The following is a 20,352-nucleotide window of genomic DNA, read 5'->3' on the forward strand; positions in this document are numbered from 1 at the left end:
GTCGTGGGTGCTTGGAATTCCTTGCTAGGGATGGTGCTGGAAGCTGAAACTTTGGGAACATTTAAGAGAAATACACATGGATGAAAGAAAAATAGAGAGTTATGGGGTAGGGAGGGTTTAGTACTTTTTGGCAGGGAATATATGGGTTGGCATAACATTGAGGGCCAAAAGGCCTGTACTGTGCTATTCTCTGTGGTTCATTTGATATTTATGACAGGATATTAGAAAGACCAAAGCCAAGAAAACATTGGGAACTGATCTAAAATAGTGAATATTTTGGGAATGTATTGTAGAGTGGCTCTAATTTGGATACCTGTGTGATTCTGTAAGTCGCAAAATTGCTGGTTCTGTAACAATGTTTTCTTCATTGTACGTTAAAGTTCAATTCATCAGTAAGTCCACTGATAAAATATAGAAATAAAAAAAATGTTATGTCTCAGCGGTATAATGGAAAATCTAAACACTAAATTTGTTCCAAGCTAGTAAGATGACTCCTGGGATCTTGGTTAGGGTCACACCAGAAAGCTAGGTAGAATGTAAGAAGGAACCAACCTCTACACCACACCTAAAACACATCTCTGATAATTCAGGTTTATACTGGTGTAATTTCTGTGGGGTGAAATACAATTGATGGAGAAAATTATAATAGGCCAATCTATACCTGGCATTGATAGTAGCCAACAAACATCCCTGACATAGATCTGACCAGAGTTGATCGTCACTTGTTGTGTCTAAGTCCCATCTCACCCTAGATTTATGCCAACCTGGCTTTGGCTCTCACTCATCAATAAAAATACATTCTAGAAATAAACTTTTAAACATTTCCTTCATGGAGTAGTTTCTCCGTCCCAGTGGTCATTTCAGAGCCCAAGTTGGCCCTACGGAAGAATCATAACTGAAGGTAACAAAAAAGGGTCTTATTAGAGAAGTCATATTTCTTCTTCAGTTGTTCAAACGACATGAAAAGTCTTTTTTCATAACCATCTTCCAGGCATTGTATCCCTTTATGATACCAGGTTTCCAAAATTTTATTGTTCAAAGTCATGCGTATAAGTTCATTCTGTCTTAAAGGTATCCTTGGTGACAATCCTCTTTTCAGTCCACAGATCCCACATCATATTTAACCATGTGTTTTAAAATGGGGTTGTTTGTCTTGCTGGCTATAATTCTGGAATTCCATTTATACAGAAATCTTTTAGAGGGTGCAATTCAATCTGTACCCAGGAGGAGGCATCGTGAGTCATTGACTTTTAATGAATATTTAATCATCGAGTTATAGAGGATAGAAATAGACCATTCAGCCCAACATATCCATGCTGACTAAGGTGCCTCGCTGGGTCAGTCTCATTTGTCTGCATTTGACGCATATCATTCCAAACCTTTCCTATGCAGGACCCTGTCCAAATATCTTTTAAGCATTGTAATTATTCCCTTCTCTACTGCACTTTATGGCAGGCTTTTCCATATACACTGCACTTTCCACGAGAAAAGCTTGCCCCTTCAAATCATTCCCCTACTTTAAACCTACTTTAAAATCTCTGCCTTCTTCCATCGATTCTCACATCTTTGGATGTTTGGTCAAGCCCCTGGGATTGTTCCACTTTGTAAACCACGAGTTCTTCTTTCATAGTGTTTCAGAGTGTTGTTCTTCACTCCCCTAAATGTGGGTTAAAATTAACTAGATCCACTTGCTTGCCCTTCTGAAGAGTCAAGGCAAGGTTCTCAAATAAACAGTACCTCATTTTACTCCCATGACTGTGTGCCTATCCACAATTCAAATGCTCTCAACACGGTTTGTTGGCAGAATCAATGATGAAGTAGACGGGAAGGAGATAGATCAGCTAGTTATGTGGTCTCACCCCAACAACCTTGCACTCAATGCTAGCAAAACCAAACTGATGATTGTGGACTTCAGGAGGAAATTAAGAGGACACAAACCAGTCTTCATCGAGGGCTCAGCACTGGAGAGGGTCAAGAACTTCATATTCCTGGGCGTCAATATCTCTTAGGATCTGTCCTGGAGCCTCCATGCTGATGCAATTATGAAGGAGGATCACCAGCAGCTTATATGCTGTGAGGAGTTAGAAGAGATTTGTTATGTCAGCTAAGACTCTCAACTTCTACAGGAGCACTGTGGAGAGGGTTCTGGCTGGTTGCATCACTGCCTGGTATGGAGGTGCTAACGCTCAGGACAGGAAAAAAAAACTTCAGAGGGTTGCTAACGGCCTGACCCATTATAGGCACCAGACTTCACTTCATACAAGAGGTGGTGTCTTAAGAAAACAGCCGCTATTGTCAAGGACCCCCACACCATACCCTCTACCATCGGTGGGGGGGGGGGGGGTAAAAAGGTACAAGAGCCTGTAGATAGCACTATGTGCCACAAGGACAGCTTCTCACCCTCTCACCCCTGCCATCAGATTTCTGAATGATCAGTAAACACTACCTCACTTTGTCTTTTTTCTTTCTCTTGCATTCTTATTTGTTTTGAAATGTGGTTTATAGAATTTTTTTCTCTGTGACGCTGCTGCAAAACAGTGAATTTTGTGACATGTTCATGACAATAAATCTGATTTTCTTCTCTCCAAAGCATTTGAGGCCTTTTAGCGTCTATTTGCATCTTTATTGTTTTATTCATCAGAACATCTCCAAATTATTCTCTGATTTAATACTTAGCACATCTATTAGTATGGGAATACAAAATATAATTTGTTAATTCAACTGAAAGGTTTCAACAGAGTAGCAAGAACTGAAAAATATCCCAGGATGATTGCAGGGATTCAAGCTTTTTGGAGACACACGGTAAAGAACCAATGGTGCACAGCAAGTCTAGCTTACATTAATATCGAGGACGATTACAGCCATGCAGCATGCAGCACCTGAAATTCTTCAGGATGAAAGTGATACAAGAACAAGACCAGCACCAACCGCTGGGAACAGACATTTTACTGCTAAATACATCTGTTATTCTACCTAGCTAATTATCAATAGGGACGCATCTAACTGCAGATTCTGGGAGCAAAGCACAATCTGCTGGATTCCTTTGGTCCTCCCTGGTTACTAGACCCTCTTTCACGCCTCCCACCCTTGCCTCCTTAGATAGACACCTCTTCTCACTGCAATAAGTCTGCATGAAGAAGTTTGACCTGGGCAATGACAATTCTATTCCTCTCACCACTGCCCCAAAACCTCCCCCTCCACTGAACCTGCTCAATGAGTTCCTCCATCGGGCTGTTCGTCAACGTGGCCAAGGAGTGATACCGTGTCATGGGCCAGCGTAGTGGCAGAATGATATCATCTTCTGAAAGGGCACCTTCAATCACCCTGATCAAATGAACAATGACATCAAGGCCATGCTTTCAGTGGTGTGACTCTGTTATGTTTAAGGCTGTCATAGAGATATCCTGCCATGCTCTCCCGGGAGAGGTTCAGAAGGGAACAGTCTCTTTTATTCCATCTCTCCCAGCAACAGTTGTACCTCTTTCATCAAACTTGGCTCTTCACTCTTCTATGGTTCACTCAAGACTTACTTTCTGTCAGCTGCAGTCACTATAACTACTGAATATGCGTATGAGATGCTTAAAGCTGTAAGTATTTTTCCTTGTTTCCACATTGAGTTTTGAACAATTGAATGGTCTCTAAAGTCCAGTGAGAATAATTAATGCCTTAGAATACATGGTCAAGTCTTTAGGGAAAATAAATCCAATATTAAAGACTTCTGGTCAGGATATGCGGCAAGTTAAAGTTAATGCTTAACCTCAGAAGAATCCCGATACATTTGTCTGATACATTCTCTTAACTAAAATATTCAATTTATCATTGCCAATTTGAATGCAATTACAGAAGGCTTTCTGGAAAACTATATATCCACAGCAACTAGAATTGGCAAAGTGAAATTAGCACAATTAAGGCAGTAACCAATAAATAGAAAAATATTATTTGTTATTCTGCATTTAATGCTCCATTTGGTATTCTTTCCCCTCCTTGTATCCTTTCCGGTGCCGATCTCCAAAGTTATTAGGTACAGTACAGATTTACCATGAAGATTTCATAGGCTCCTCATTTCACAATGTATCATGTCGAATAAGTAACAAAGTATTTGCATCCAAATATCCAGTTTCTAATCGAGGTAAAGCAAAGTATCAGTGCTGATTTTTTTGAATGTGTGAATAATTTGGAAAGTTGTTTGCTTGAAGTTATTTATTTGTTGAACCACAACAAATTTGTTGCTTTCATTTGAGCCGCTTGGATACAAATATCAAATATTTATTGTCAGAGTGCATGCATGACATCACATACAGCCCTGAAATTCTTTTTCCTGTGGGCCAGACCAGGTAGAATTCCTGTTTATCAGTAGTGCATAAAGCTCTACTCAAGTAAAGGCAGTTCTACCAAAGAGAGAAATGCAAACAAGCAAACTGTGCAATGCAGGAAATAAATGTTCAATAAAGCCAAGTAAGAGTCCTTGAATGAGGCTCTGATTGAGTCTGTTCAGGAGTCTGATGGTGGCAACTGTTCCTGAACTTAGTGCTACAAGTCTTGCGACACTGATACCTCTTTCCTGATGGCAGCAGCGAGAATAGAGCATGTCCTGGATGGTTTGAACATTGATGATTTTTGCTGCACTCTGACTACAACGTTCCATGCAAATTTTCTCGATGGTGGGGAGAGGTTTGCCTCTGATATATTGGGTTGTGTCCACTACCGTTTGCAGGGCTTTCCACTCAGAGGTATTGGTGGCCCCATACCAGGCTGGTCAACACACTTTCCATTACACATTTGTGGAAGTTTGCCAATCTTTTACATGTCTTACCAAATCTCCGCAAACTCCTGACAAAGTTAATGTTCTGATCTATTTTCTTCACGATGACATTGGTCTAGGAAAGGTCCTTCGAGATAGTGACTCCCAGGTATTTAAATTTGCTCACCCTCTCCACCTCTGATCCCCCCAATGATCACTAGATCATCTCTGGTTTTCCCCTCCCAAAGTTGACAACCAGCTCCTTGGTTTTGGTGACATTGGGTGTGATATTGTTGTTAATTCTCCTTTCAGCCAAACTTGCACTCTCCCTCCTGTAGGCTAACTCGTCACTCCTTTTTATACAACCCACTCATGGTATCATCATTAAGTTTGTAGATGGCATAATTGTGATACCAAGGCACACAGTTATAGGTGGAAAGTGAATAGACCAAGGGGCTAAGAAAGCAGCCCTGTGGTGCTCCAATATTGATGGAGATTGTGGAGGAGATGTTCTTACTAATCCTCACTTGAGATGAGGAAATCCAGAATACAATTACACAGAGGAGTATTGAGCCCCAGGTCTTCGAATTGGCTGATCAGTTTTGAGGGGTTGACAGTGTTGAATGCCAAACTGAAGTCAACAAAGAGCATCCTGATGTATGCATCTTTGCTGTCCATGTGTTTCAGGGCTCTTTGTGTAGAGTCAGTGAGGTGGCATCTTCCACAGACCTGTTGCTGCAGTAGGCAAATTGGAACGGATCCATGTCACCATGCTGACAGGAGCTGATATTCTTCAACACCAGCCTCTCAAATCACTTCATCACTGTGGATGCAAGAGCCACTACTTAGAGGTATAATATACATCTTGCAAGTGTGGCACTTTGAAATATGGTAATCACTGGATGCAAGGCTGTTATGTGTCTGTCGTATTGATTGAGAACTTTTGCATTTACTATGTGACGGATGAGAAAGCCCAACTTTCCTTTGAAGTCCATATAAATTACTGGAGCTTACCAGCAAAGACCAATGTGATTGTGATCTTGGAGCAGAAGATCAAAATCTATTTGAATAGTTTGGTGTTCTCTAGAATTGCTTCACTTTTCATTTAGAATTAAGCAGAAGTGCAGAATTCAGAATCACCAACAGTGCAAGGTTTTCAGCAGATTGATGAACAGAGTTATCAATTTGGTCCTCATGTTTTGCCACAATCTGCTTAAAGAGAACAGTACTGATATCAAATTATTGTGTACAAAATTTATGATGCTTTTGTTTGTGGCTCTTCCTTACACTTGGGGTATTGGGTACTACTGAAAGAGTTGCACCCACCTCTTCCTGAACAGCAATGTGTTGTCTAGGACTGAGGCTACACAGGGGACAGGATGCCTTCAACAATCAGAGGAATGCCTCTGAGGAGCTTTGTGAAGGAGAGCAGAGGAGTGGGGTCAGAGGTTGAGGAGAATGGTGGGAGGAGGGAGTTGTAGATTGATACAAACACCATGATAATCATAGTTTTAATAAAAATGTTTTCTATTTCAGGTGAAATGGAAGGAAAAAAGTCAACAGTGAGTATCCATACTGCTTGCCAACTGATATTAGCAACAAAAATTGAAAAAAACACACACAATTCACGATCTCTGACTCCTCAGTGGATGCAATGAGGCCCAATACAAATTTGAGAAACAGTACCTCATCTTCCATCTGGACAGGTTGCAACCTCCCAGAGTCAACATCTAATTTTCCAGATTCCAATAATTTGCTATGTTGGTCTATATCAGAACTGGCTATTTTTGGTGCAAGTCATCCGTTTGTGATACAGGTGCATCGTTTTTTTTCTCGACATTGGACAATCTGACTTGCTATTTGCAATACAATCTTTCTTTATCACCCCAGCCCTTTGCCCACAACAACTGCGGCCTACTCCTATCACTGATGATCCCTTTGACTTACACCCTCAACAGTTTAAAACTATTTCTTTCTTACTTTCCTACTTCTGATGAAGTGTCTTCCACTGGAAATGATAATTCTGTTTCAGTTCCCACAGACACTTGTTGAGTGTTTCCAGCACCTTCTGGGTTTTTTTTTGTAGATTTTTAACATCTGTAGTTTTTATTTAATATGCAGCGAACAAATGATTTTCATATGACTTTTTTGACCAGATTCTGCGGGCAGCAGTTAGTGTAGTGGATAGCCACTAAGGCTATAGAAGTTTATGGCTTACTTCAGCATTATTTAAAGGAAAACAAATTCTAGCTGAGCCTCTGCAGTCTATGAAGATATACATTCAATATTTTGCATAGCAATCAATATTGATTTTAGGTAAATGGTAGACTTAATCATCCTGCGTCAGCAACCTCAATGAACACCTTCAGCCACCGCTTACTGACTGCATCCTCTGTTGACGAGACCATTTTTCTCCCTACACCTCCCCCCCCCCCCCAGCATTTCCACAATAACTCCTGCTCACTTTCCCTTTACAAGCCTTTCCCTTTCCTCACCTTCCCTCCCCATTCTTATTCCACCATCAGGTAAATTCTATTCTGAATTCCATGCTCTGCAGTAACTCATGGCTTTAAAAATCTCAAGGAGATTATCAATTTGAGAAGTGGGGTAGGCTCATGCTAAACTGGTGCAAGCTTCTCATACAGCCACATGTGAATCCACTTTTTCAATGTATGCCAATTTATGGAGGGAGAGTGAAACACAGAAAAAAAAAACACTTTGGGGTGATATTGTTTAAACATCCTATCTAAAATTACCAACATTAATAGAAACATAGATAGAAACATAGAAGATAGGAGCAGGAGTAGGTCATTCGACCCTTCGAGCCTGCTCCGCCATTCAACGAGATCATGGCTGTTCTTAAAGTTCAGTACCCCGTCCCCGCCTTCTCTCCGTAACCTTTAATACCCTTATACTGAAGAAATATATCTAATTCCCTCTTAAATATATTTAATGAACCTGCCTCCACTGCCCTCTGTGGCAATGAATTCCACAGATTCACCACCTTCTGGGTAAAGAAATTCCTCCTCATCTCGGTCCTAAATGGTTTGCCTATAATCCTCAAACCATGGCCCCGGGTTCTGGATTTTCCCATCATTGGAAACATCCCATCTGCATCCATTCTGTCCAGACCTGCCAGAATTTTATATGTCTCTATGAGATCCCCTCTCAATCTTCTAAACTCCAGCGAGTACAATCCCAATTTCCGCAATCTTTCCTCATAAGTCATTCCTGCCATTCCAGGTATCAGCCTGGTGAATCGCCTCTGCACTCCCTCCATTGCAAGAACATCCTTCCTTAGATAAGGTGACCAAAACTGCACACAATACTCCAGGTGGGGTCTCACCAAGGTCCTGTACAGCTGCAGTAAGGTATCCTTGTTCCTATACTCAAACCCTCTTGATATGAAGGCCAACATACCATTTTCCTTTTTAACTGCCTGCTGTACCTGCATGCTCGCCTTCAGAGATTGGTGTACAAGTACCCCTAGGTCTCTCTGCACTTCCCCATCTCTTAATCTATTGCTATTCAAATAGTAATCTGCCCTCCGGTTTGTATTACCAAAGTGGATAACCTCACATTTATCCACATTGTAGTGCATTTGCCATGTATCTGCCCAGTCCCTCAATTTATCCAAATCACACTGGAGCTTCCTGAACCCCTCTTCCGTGCACACAACCCCTCCTAGCTTAGTGTCATCTGCAAATTTGGAGATATTACATCCAATCCCTTCATCCAGATCATTAATGTAAATTGTGAACAGCTGGGGTCCCAGTTCAGATCCCTGTGGCACCCCACTGGTCACCGCCTGCCACTCAGAAAATGAGCCATTTATCCCAACTCTCTGTCTTCTACCTGCTAGCCAGTTCTCAATCCACATCAATACTTTGCACCCAATCCCATGAGCCTTGATTTTGTAAGCCAGTTGTTTATGCAGGACCTTATCGAAGGCCTTTTGGAAGTCCAGGTACACCACATCCACTGGCTCTCCCCCATCTATTTTACCTGTCACCATCTCAAAGAATTCCAATAGATTTGTCAAGCACGATTTACCTTTTGTAAATCCATGTTGACTCCGTCCGATCCCTTCTCTGCTAGTCATATGCTCCGCTATTACATCCTTAATAATGGATTCCATCATTTTGCCCACTACTGATGTAAGGCTCACCGGCCTATAATTCCCCGCTTTTTCTCTACCCCCCCCTTTTTAAATAGTGGGGTAACATTAGCTACCCTCCAATCCATGGGTACTGATCCTGAGTCTATCGAGTTCTGGAAAATAATTCTTAAAGCATCTGCTATCTGAATGGCCACTTCCTTAAGTACCCTAGGATGTAGATTATCAGGCCCTTGGGATTTATCTGCCTTCAATCCCATCAATTTCCCCAAGACCATGTCCTTAGAGATACTGATTTCTTTCAGTTCCTCCCTTGCATTAGTCTCTTATGTTTCCCAACATCCTTGGGAGGTTATTTGTATCCTCTCTTGTAAAAACAGAACTAAAGTAAGAATTTAATTGGTCTGCCATTTCCTTATTCCCCATTATATATTCCCCTGATTCCGACTGCAAAGGACCTACTCTGGATTTCACCAGTCTTTTCCTCTTGACATATTTATAAAAGCTTTTGCAGTCGGTTTTTATATTTGCCTCAAGCTTACTTTCGTAATTTATTTTTGCTCTCTTGATTAATCCCTTTGTCCTCCTTTGGTGCATCTTGAACTGCTCCCAGTCTTCGGTTGTGGTACTTTTTTTGGCCAATTGATATGCTCTCTCTTTGGACCTAATGCTATCTCTAATTTCCCTTGTTATCCACGGTTGAGTCACCTTTTTTGTTATTTTGGTTTATAATAGAAATACCTAATGAATATAATAGCAGATAGAATAAATATTTTCATTAGGGAATAATATCTGAACATAGGTAGCTAGAGGGAATATCTATGATTTTTAATTTAATTTTATGTACATATTTTCTTATATCAATACAATGTTTCGATAGGAAAATGTGTAGACATGTGAAGGGGCTCTGGCTTGCACAAGTGAATGGTGGCAGTTCTATCCCGGTGGCTTTTTTTGCCAATTACATCATGTTCAAAATAGAGGCTCAGTTAAGTACTATAACATCATATTGTAATTAAACTTTACACCAGTAAGTTTAATCTACTTCTTAAACTACATTTTGGTTCATATGGCTGAAAATGTCTATAAAATGGCCCAAATTGCACTCATTGCTGTATATTTGACCTAACCGGAAATTTGCACCCATTTATTGTGCCTCCCTTTCCATGATCTTTCCCACTTTATTCATTTGAAGTTGCTTGTACTTTACGTAAACAGAAGTGCCTTGGTTCTGTTTCATGTTTCATTAGGTCACCCACAAGAGCCCATGTAAAATGAGTGAAAATTAATATATTCATAGAGATACACAACCAAAATGATTAGAATTGCATTTGTATTAAGTCTGCTAGAGATAAGTTGCTTAACAAGCATACTGCAATGGCTCTTCTGAAATGACAATGTATTAATAGTCACGCTTTAATGCACTTTTCCGAAATACATTGGTTTGAATTCCCACTCTAATTTCTGTTGAAAATATAAAGAAATAATTCTGTGAAATCTAAATGCAGAGAAATGAAGACATCTTGTATGCCACATTAGAACACACCAACCCAAGCAGTTCCAATGAAGGACATCTAAGGAGCACCAGCACGTGTGAATATACAGCAATTACCTTCCGTAGCATGCAAGAAACTACCGTGCCAGAACAAGATACTCAAGAGTATGAGGACGTGATACCTTGCTAACAGATTCTTGAAGACAAACAGCCCCATGTAGTAATAATTTATCATCAACTAAGTACTCACCTGTGTTGATGTTTAAACTGCAAAAAGTTGTTCAGTGACTTTACCCTGAAGGGCATATTTAAAATGATTTTTTTTTGTACAGAACCCTTTGGAACAAGCGAAAATGAAAATCTTTTCTTTTAAGGGGAGTTGCAGTGCTCAGTTGTCCACCCTTACTTGTGTTTTCTATTCTTGTTGCTTACAATATCTTTATGAACTCGCATCATTTGAGATTGCATTTAATTGAACCAAACTGGGAATAACACTGTAGATGTTAAAATTTACTTAGTTTTACAGTATCTATTAGATAAAATATACAAAAGATTCTTGGGCTTTCTGACAGTCCTTTCTCTTCCTGATTCTTTAAATTGTAGAGTTTCTGTTTCAAACATGAACCTTAGTCATTTATCAATGGTATCAAATCTGGTTGCGTTTTGCCAAGAGACAGTGATGTAATTCATTATGAAAACATTATCAGTCAAAAGGGAATTATGCAGCCATTTGTAAAATGATGTTTTTCTTTGCTGAAGTTTATAGAATTGTCAAGAGAGGAATCATAATTTTAAGAGGAAAATTAGACTTGAGAAGTAGAGCAAAATGGGGAATGCCAGGCTAGATCCCACCAATAGATTTCCTTTTCTATTCAAGAAAGGTGTAAAACCTGTTTCTGCTTTTTGCCATTACTGATGTCATCGGCTAAAGACTTATTATTAGATGTTTTCCAATTTAAAGATAGACATGGCCTTTCATTAAAATATGGTTTGGTTTTCCAAAATACTTGAAATATGAATTTCAATAATAAAATCACTCTCTTAAAAAAAGGAAGGTAAACATAAACAAATAGAAATAGTTTATGTTGTTGTATGTGCAGGAGCATTGATAATTCAGAGTTTTGTATTCTTTGTATATTGGTACTTGCCAAAATGGCACTTTCATTTTTAATTAAATATACCAGAATGATCAAATCAATCTATGAAGCCCTTCTTTCTCATATCTCATTGTGTCTACATCTCTCATACTTCAGACACTTCAAGGGACTGGAACTCTAACAGCTTCATGGAAAAAAACTAAAGCACGGATTAAAACACAAAAATCTGCAGACACAGTGGTTGAAGTAAAGGCACAAAGCTTGGGAAACTCATTTTGGCCTTCAGCCCTTCATCAAGGTGTAAGAAAAATGTAGGCAGGTGCCCAAACAAAATGGTGAGGGGAGGAGCAGAGTCCCACGAGGGCACATCAGCAAACAGGAGAGGGAGGATGGTTCTGTGAATGGAGAGGGAAGGAGGGAATAGGGTGGAGAGCTGGAGGAAAGAAGACAGAGGTATAGGGAAGAGAGGAGAATGGGGAGTGGCTAGAAGAAACCAGAGGTCGATGTTAATGTCATCTAGTTGGAGAGTGCCCAGATGGAATATTAGGTGATGCTCCTCCAATTTACAGATGGCCTCTCCAATGTAGAGAAGCCACAATGGGAGCACCAGATGATTCCTGCAGATTAACAAGGCAAGAGTTGTTTCACTTGGAAGGACTATTTGGGGACCTGAATGGTGGTGAGTGAGGAGGAATGGGCGCAAGCTTGGCACTTCTGGTGAGCCACAGGAGAAGGTGCCAAGGGGACAATTAGTGGGAAGAAATAAGTAGATAAGGGAGTCATGGAGGTAGTGGTCCCTATGGAAGGTGGAGAGTGGAAGACATATCTGGTGGTGGGATTACATTGTAGGTGATGGAAATTGCGGTGAATAATGCGTTGGTTGCAGAGGCTGGTGGGGTGATGGGTGAGGACAAAGGGAATGCTGTTTTTGATGCGTGTGGGGGTTGTGGAGGCCAGGGCAGATAAGTGGTAAATGGAGATGATGCAGGAAAGGGCTAAGTTGATGGTGGTGGAAGGGAAGCCATGTTTTTGGAAGGAGGAGGACATTTCTGAGAGAAAGGGTTGCCTGAGGTTGGTTGGTTGTTGTAAATTTGTTGGCTGAAAATAAACATTCCCAATCTCTAGTAAACTTCTCTTGGACAAGTTGCAAGTCTATTCTGGACTCTGGTTAAGTGGTCTGTTGCTTGATACAAATGGACAGAGCTCTTTCCCATAATGTATGCCTTATTATTTTAAACAGGGTGCAACAATCAGCAAGGGCTTCTGATTAGTATGTAAACTGCTGTCTATTTTTGATGGCCACATTAAGTGCCAATTAACCGGAGGTCAAGGCTCCTCCATCTCTGATCATGTTTCAAAGACAAGGACTATGAAATGATCCTGTATGATGTACAATTAGTGGGTATATTTGTGAAGAATAGTTGCTCGTATGAAGATGGATGAGGGATAACGAGGGATCAGTGAATGGAGATCAAGAGTGACAGTTGTCCAGTTACCTTTTCTTAAACAGGAGGATTTTGACTATGGCACGTAATCAGGTGTCCAAGTAATCTTTCTGTGAGTGTAAATAACCTGAGATTGGATTACTGACAAATGTGACACTTGTAAACAGATGAAGGACATTTGTCAATAAAATACATGTTCACTTGTTTAAAAGTTTTCCAAGTGTAAAGAACGGATGTTTTAAGATCTTATTGTCTATTTATCTACTTGATCACAGCCAAGAATGCATTCATTCAACAGAGCAGGAGATGCCATGAGATGAATTCACCAATTCTGCCTGGAACCATGCTGTGTTCAAGCAAGCCCTGCTCAAAGGGAAATGTCAGGATTTGTGGTGAAGTCGTCGTGGTGAAGGGGAGAGATTTAACAGTAACCCGAGGAGCATTATTTATTTATTTATTTGTCCGTCTATTTATTTATTAATTACACAGAGGGTGGCGGGTCTATAGAACAAACTGCCAGAGGAGGTGGTTGAGGCAGGTACTATTGCAACATTTAAGAAAAAAAAAATCAGACACATGGGTAAAGATAGATTTAGAGAGAGAAGGCCCAAACACAGGCAGGTGGCACAAGTGTGGGTGAGACATTTTGGTACACATGGACAAGTTGGGCCAAAAAGCCTGTTTCCATGCTGTAAGACTATGACTATAAGTCAAATTGTTCAGGGTGTGGATAAAGGTACAAGAGCATGGTGTAGAAAAAAGGTGCAGTTAAAAACAATGCAAAGCGTTATCTTTTACTAGTAAGAGATGTGTTTAAGAGTCTTGATAACAACAGGTTAAAAACTGAAAATACATTGATTTACAACACATATGACTTGTAAATATATAATTGAAGGTGCCTCAGATTCACTGTGTCCCCTTATCCAATAACATGGAGGGAGTACCTCCATCGGAGAGGAATTTGGGATGATGAAGGTCCCTGTATCACCTTGGAGTACAAAATTCAATCACCTCAAATATAAATCTTAATATCAGCATGGATTCCACTCTCAATGTTACTGAATGATAATGTGTAACCCCTCTGCCTAAATGGAGATGTACATGTATGGAGTTGGAAAGCTCAGGGGTCCGGAGTTGGAAGCAAGACAAATATTATTGATTTCTGCACCAGTGATGGAAGTGAAAGGTAGACATGCCTGCATTTCAATCGTCGGGTCATAGCCAACAGGGAGATTCATGGATGGGGGCACAGAGGGCGAGATAATCTGTGTCTAAACATCAAACTCTGCTAAACAATGGACACAGAACAACTGCACTCACCGCAACAGGTAGATCCAAACAAGCAGTCGCATCCCGATAGCTCCTGTCAGGAAACATGGAGGAAGCAACTGGCTGGAGTCCTGGCATTGAAGGGTCCATTCCCCATGGCAGCAGCCTGACCAGTGGCTGTGAATGAGCTGCGCTCCCCCACCTTCATGCTCATCCTCATGGGATGAACTGCTTCTGGATCCTCTCCCAGTCCCCACCCAGACGTCTGCTGCAAGACGTGGGCACTCCTCTGCCATTCATCCCATTGCACCTGTGCTGACCCAGTGATTCCTGCTCTCCCCGGCAAGGTTAACCTAAAGCACAGCTGTGCCACCCGAGTTGTCCCTGAGCCATCTTGGGGCCCTGGCCCAGGCTACATGGGCAGTGGGTGCTCAATGGAACCACTGTGACAATGCGGAGCTGACAGTAACTCCACCCACAGACAGACCACACTCACCCCACCCACAGACAGAACATACCCCACCCAGACAGACCACAGACATGCCACTCGCCCCACCCACACTCCACCACAGAAAGACCACACTCACCCCACCCAGACCCCCCCCACTCACCCACAGACAGACCCCTCCCACTGAGCCCACCCACAGGAAGACACACTGTCCACAGAAAGACTCCACCCAGCCTGTCCCACCCCTCATACAGAACCCACCCATAGGCCTTCTATAAATGTACAAGAAGGAGGGTAGCTCAGGAAAGAGTTGAACCCCTTGAGAGACGTCTTGGATGGAGCCTTGAATGAATGCTTTGTTTCTGTCTGCTAATCTGGATCAAATGTGTGTCAGCAAAGAAGAAATATTTGGGAGATTGATGATCATCAAGCTGGATCAACCACCAGGATATGTGGAAACAAGTTACCTATCTCAATCTAAGCCTTTCATAATTTTAATGCTGCTCTCCATGGATGCTACCTGACCTACTTTATGCATTGTTAACCTTGAGGGGACAGCTCTAGGATAAGAGGGAAACAATTAAAAGAGGACCCTGGGGCATTTAATTTAAAAAAATATATATATATATATATACACATGGACCAAGCTAACAAAGATGGTGGTAAATGCAGATAAAATTACAATCTTTTAGAAGCACTTGGGCGAGTTTTTAGAAAAGTGTTTTAGGGAAACGAGATAAATGCAGTAAAATGGGATAGGGCTTAAATGGACATCTTGTCGGCTGAAGGGCCTGTTTCCATGCTGTGTGACCCTATGACCCAGACCGGAAGGGCAGCCTTTACAGGTCTCCCACCCCCACCCCCATATGGACAGACACCGTCCACAAAAGATCTTGGTCTAGAACCAGGTGCCACACCTTGGTCCTACTCACATGGGGCACCATCGGAGACTTTGACCCACCCACATCAGGCACAATTACTTCTCCATGCCCCACTTTTTAAATTGTGCTGTACAATTGCAAGCTGTTGATCCAACACAGGAGACTGCAGAGGTCGACACCTAGAGCAACATACAATCCCTCTAAAGGAACTCAGTGCTTCGAACAACATCAGTGAGGAGAAAAGGAATAGTCCTAATGAAGTGCTCTGGCCTGAAATGGCAATCTTATTTTTCTCATCACTGTTGTCTACTGATTCATCTGAAATCCATTTATGTCTTCAGTATTCATTCATTTACATGTAGATTTCTATTTGATGATGGGAATATACAGTGGTCAGAGAGAACAAAGCAGAAAGATGAGATATTTTGGAATTGTATTTTCCCATTTATTACAAGCGATACTTATTTTACAATTATATTAACTTGAAGATGTTAAGGCAAGATGGAGTTAAGTCTGAAACTGGAGCGTTCTGCTTTTAAGGTAAGTGTTCTTCCTCAGTGTTTACTGGAAATGTTTACAATTTTGTCCTTGTCCTTCTGCACCAAGCGGAAAGCCTCTAGAAATTCATTGAAGTCTATCCTGCCATCGCTATTGAAGTCGATGCTCTGGGCAAGGTTGTCCACCGACTGGTCGTCCATGTGCACTTGTAGATGGGAGCTGAAGAGTTTCCAGGTCTGTCGGAACTCCTCCATGGAGATCATTCCTGATGGGAGAGATTGATTGGTCATGGGTGAGCACGCAGGACGTGCTTGCTACCGTATCCCATGAGCTTCCAGCAGTCTTCTCTATGTTATTTCAGAACTGGAGCTGCATATGTGTGTACCTGCACACCAGGGGCAATTTACAGTAGCCAATTATCCATCAATCTGTATGTCTTTGGGACATAGAGCATCCAGCAAAAACACACATGGTCACAGGGAGAAAGTGAGATTCCAGAGGTCAGGATTGAACCTGGGTATCAGGAGTTGTAAGGCAGTGGCTCTGTGTCACCCAGTGGCACGTAGACATATGATAAATACAATGTCAGCGCTGCTGCAAACCCAGGAGGGTGGGGAGTGGAGACACTGTCCTCCTTGAAGTCCTACTGACCAGTTGTTACAGTGACAACCTCGGACAGGCTTTAAACAGCCTGTAGAAGGGGCCGGCAGTGATTTTATTTTAAGCATCGGTGAAACCATGGAGGTGTGCACCCACACTTGGCAGCTCAAGCCACAAGGGTTCCAGGTTCTGGGGAGCAGAAGACCAGAGTGGGAGAACAGACAGACTCCCCCACTCAGGAAAAACCTGGGTGAGGACTCTGCAGGTTGTTGGGCCACAGCAACACACCAGTGAGAGGCCTGGCAGCTGGAGGACTCGCACCAGACTGGGAGAACAGACAGACTCCCCCACTCAGGAAAAACCTGGGTGAGGACTCTGCAGGTTGTTGGGCCACAGCAACACACCAGTGAGAGGCCTGGCAGCTGGTGGACTCGCACCAGACTGTGGGCTGCTGGAGACCAGCTCATGGGATCCAGGCACTGGGACTCATGAGAGTTCTGATAGTGAACAGGGCTCCCAAAGGGCTTTGGATGTTAGTAGCTTCAAAACTGAGAGTTCAGGTTCATTGCTAAAACAGACAGAAGGTCATCCAGTGAAGAAGTTGCAGGAGCACAGGAGGCGAATGTACAGACACTCAGTGCTTCTGAAGGGATTCTGTTTTGCCTCTCTTTCTCTTATCAGTAGGGGCACTGGGCTAGTGGTGTCACTTTGCGTCTTTACACCAGACAAAAGTTGACAAATTAGTGCATTTGTTATATGACAATGGAAGGAATCTTGTCTCTGTGCCATGAATAAGTTCCACCCTTTCTAATTCCAGCACTGGATCCTTAACTCTGCAGGCCACAGGTCAAGTACACATCGAAGGCCTATCTAAATGTGATAATGGTTTCAGAGTTCCAGACTCCACCACCCTCCAGATTTAAAATAATCCTCAACCCCCAAACATGACCCTCCTCACCTCATCCTTTAACGTGCACTAGTTTTGACCAGTCTACAAGGAGAATTGGGTCCTTCTTATTTAGACATTGCAGTCCCTTGCAATTAAATATCCTCGGATCTTCCATGCAGCAGAAAGCAATTTCTCACATACCTGACAAGATCATTACAATTTCCATAATATCCAAGATGCTATTAACTCAATGATTCATTTCGATGTGTTCCTTCCATTTACCTGAATGGTCCTTATCAATCATTCTGAAAATGATTTCCAGGTCTGCACGATGTCTGTACATGGCTTCAATCAGGTTTGGTTGAACCTGCATACCAAAGTCAATCTGTTACAGCAATTAAACATCTGTTTCCGTGCTGTTGTGTTCTAGTCAGTGAATCAAAAACCAATCAAATTGGATTTAAAGTGAAGAGGGAGGGATTTAACAGGAACCTGAGGGAGTAAGATTTTTACTAGGAGGGCAGAGGATGTATGGAACAAACTGCCAGAAGATGTAGTTGAGGTAGGTACTACTGCAACATTTAAGAAACATTTGGACAGATGCATGAACAGAATAGGACAAATTTTGGGCAAGTTGGGCTGAATAGCCTGATTTCATCTGTCGACTCAAAAAATAAAATCATTTGAAAATACCCAAAAATTTGGGGTGGCATGATTGGCATAGCAGTTTACAAAACACCTTTACGGCAACAGTGATCAAGGCTGGAGTTCAAATCCCACACTGTCTGTAAGGAGCTTGTACATTTTCCCCATGTCTGCATGAGCTCTGGTTTCCTCCCACCATTCAAAAATGCTCTGGGGGTATAGGTCAATTGGGCATAATTGGGCAGCATGAGATCATGGCCTGTTACTGTGCTGTATGTCTAAATTTAAAAGTTTATCTCAGTCACTGTAAAAATAAAACTGCTGGATTGTCACAAGAGTCATAGAGTTCCACAGCTCAGTAAAGGCCCACAGGCCCAGCTTGTTTGTGTCCAACCTCAACCACAGGCCTTCCTGCTTTAGGTCCACTTGCCTTCATTAGGCCCATAACCCTCCCTTCCATGGATTTATCTAAGTGTTTCTTAAAAGGAAACTTACGTACCTCTCTCCACCATTTTGGCAGCTCGATCCATACCTCCACTACCCATTCAATGAAGCAGTGTCCCCTCGGAATCCCATCCCCTCACATTATAGTTATGCTCTTTCTTCCCATTCTCTAGGAAACAGACTGTTACTATTCATTCTATATATGCCCCCCATGATTTTATAAACCTCAATAAGAACACCTCTTAATTGCCTATGATCTAAGAAAAACAGATCTGGTGTTTCCAGTCTTTCACGATAACTCAACTTCCCCAATGTTGGTCACAATTTTATAAACCTCTTCTGTACCTTTCCAAACTTCCTATGGGTAGGTGATCAAAACAGCACACAACATTCCAAGTGTGGCCTCACTAATGTATTGAGTAACTTCAACATGACATTCCATCACTTGCATTCAATGCCTCGGCCGATGAAGGAAGGTGTCCCAAACACTGTTCACTACTCCACCTACCTGCGCTGTCATCTTTAAAGAGCTATGTACCTGCACTCCTTGCTACTCTATGTGTGACCGACACCCACCATTAGCTTGAGGAGAGTAGGTCAACTTGGCAGTGCTGGTGTCAGAGCCAGAGAATAGAAACATAGAATTCTCTTAATATAATTTAAATTACATTAAGAAAATGAAGGTGGATATTGCCTTTCTGCAAGAAACCTATCTGACTGAAAAAGAACATTTGAAATTAAAAAGAGATTGGGTTGGGCATGTTATTTCATCTTCCTACAATTCCAAGGCTTGTGGAGTAGCAATTTTAATTCATAAAAATTTACCTTTTACATTGGATTTTACGTTGGAAAAGGGTAGAGCTTGGATGATTAATTGTAAGATTTTTTCTGAAGCATGGACATTGTTAAATGTATATGCTCCTAATGTCAATGATGAAAAATTTATTACTGAAGTTTTTTTGGGATTGAATCAAGCAAATAAAAATATATTGGTAGGAGGAGATTTTAATTGTTATTTGGAACCTTTGTTGGATAAATCACCAAAATCAGTAAGAAAATTAAAGATGGCAGAACATATAGCTATGGTTATGAAGGATTTAAATTTGGTGGAAATATGGAGAAGATTGAACCCGGTGGAAAAAGACTTTTCATTCCATTCAGTGAGACATGATTCATTTTCAAGAAATGATTTTTTTAAAAATATCTGCTCAACTACAGGGGAGAATATAAAAGTCGAATTCTATTGGATCATTCACTTCTATTAATATCAAGTATTCGTTCAGATATGGTCAAAACTAGTTATAGATGGAGATTTAATGTTGCTCTGTTGAAACAATCTGAATTTGTTAGTTTTCTTAGAGATCAAATTAAGATGTTTCTACAATTAAATGAGAATTCAGTTCAAAGTAAATTTATGGGATGTATTGAAGGCTTATTTGAGAGGTCAGATTATTAGTTTTACAACTAGGCTCAAAAAGAAATATTTGGCAGATAGTAATAAACTTGAGGAAGAGATTAAAGAATTGGAGAAAGATTTGCAGAGAAATGTTTCGGAAGATAAAAAGATACAATTATCTAATATGAAAATGCGATATAATACTTTACAAACATATCATTATGAGAAAATGCTTCAGAGATCTAAACAATGGTATTATGAGTTAGGAGAAAGAGATCTCAAGGCTTTAGCTTGGCAGTTAAAAACAGAACAGACTTCCAGGACAATAAATGGTGTAAAAAGAGGTACGAAACCTCAGGAAATTAATGATGAATTTTGTTCTTTCTA

At 41.2% G+C, this 20,352-nt stretch overlaps 2 protein-coding genes across 28 annotated transcripts in view; one reads left to right on the forward strand and one right to left on the reverse strand.

The window, feature by feature from the left end:
- Window positions 1-11,551, forward strand: part of LOC138738710 (uncharacterized) — a 152,953-nt gene extending 141,402 nt beyond the window's left edge. For 13 of the 17 annotated variants that reach the window (XR_011341695.1, XR_011341697.1, XR_011341694.1 and 10 more), the window contains 2 exons: window positions 6,278-6,303; window positions 10,367-11,551. Coding sequence is in view for 8 of the 17 variants with exons in the window: in XM_069889462.1 (XP_069745563.1) it covers window positions 6,278-6,303; window positions 10,367-10,543 (203 nt within the window). In the remaining 9 variants the exon portion in view is untranslated. Of the gene's footprint in view, window positions 1-5,428; window positions 5,593-6,277; window positions 6,304-10,366 lie in introns of all 17 variants that reach the window. The other 4 variants (XR_011341690.1, XR_011341692.1, XM_069889458.1 and 1 more) reach the window with 2 other exon arrangements.
- Window positions 11,552-15,938: 4,387 nt separating this feature from the next.
- Window positions 15,939-20,352, reverse strand: part of LOC138738713 (serine/threonine-protein phosphatase with EF-hands 1-like) — a 60,716-nt gene continuing 56,302 nt past the window's right edge. For 7 of the 11 annotated variants that reach the window (XM_069889464.1, XM_069889468.1, XM_069889467.1 and 4 more), the window contains 2 exons: window positions 17,763-17,865; window positions 15,939-16,256 (listed from right to left, as the gene is read on the reverse strand). In XM_069889464.1, coding sequence (XP_069745565.1) covers window positions 16,048-16,256; window positions 17,763-17,865 — 312 coding nt within the window. In that variant the 3' untranslated portion in view covers window positions 15,939-16,047. Of the gene's footprint in view, window positions 16,257-17,762; window positions 17,866-20,352 lie in introns of those variants that run through there. The other 4 variants (XM_069889471.1, XM_069889465.1, XR_011341701.1 and 1 more) reach the window with 3 other exon arrangements.

Source organism: Narcine bancroftii, chromosome 7 (genome assembly GCF_036971445.1).
Source record: "Narcine bancroftii isolate sNarBan1 chromosome 7, sNarBan1.hap1, whole genome shotgun sequence".
In the NCBI taxonomy this organism is placed as follows: domain Eukaryota; kingdom Metazoa; phylum Chordata; class Chondrichthyes; order Torpediniformes; family Narcinidae; genus Narcine; species Narcine bancroftii.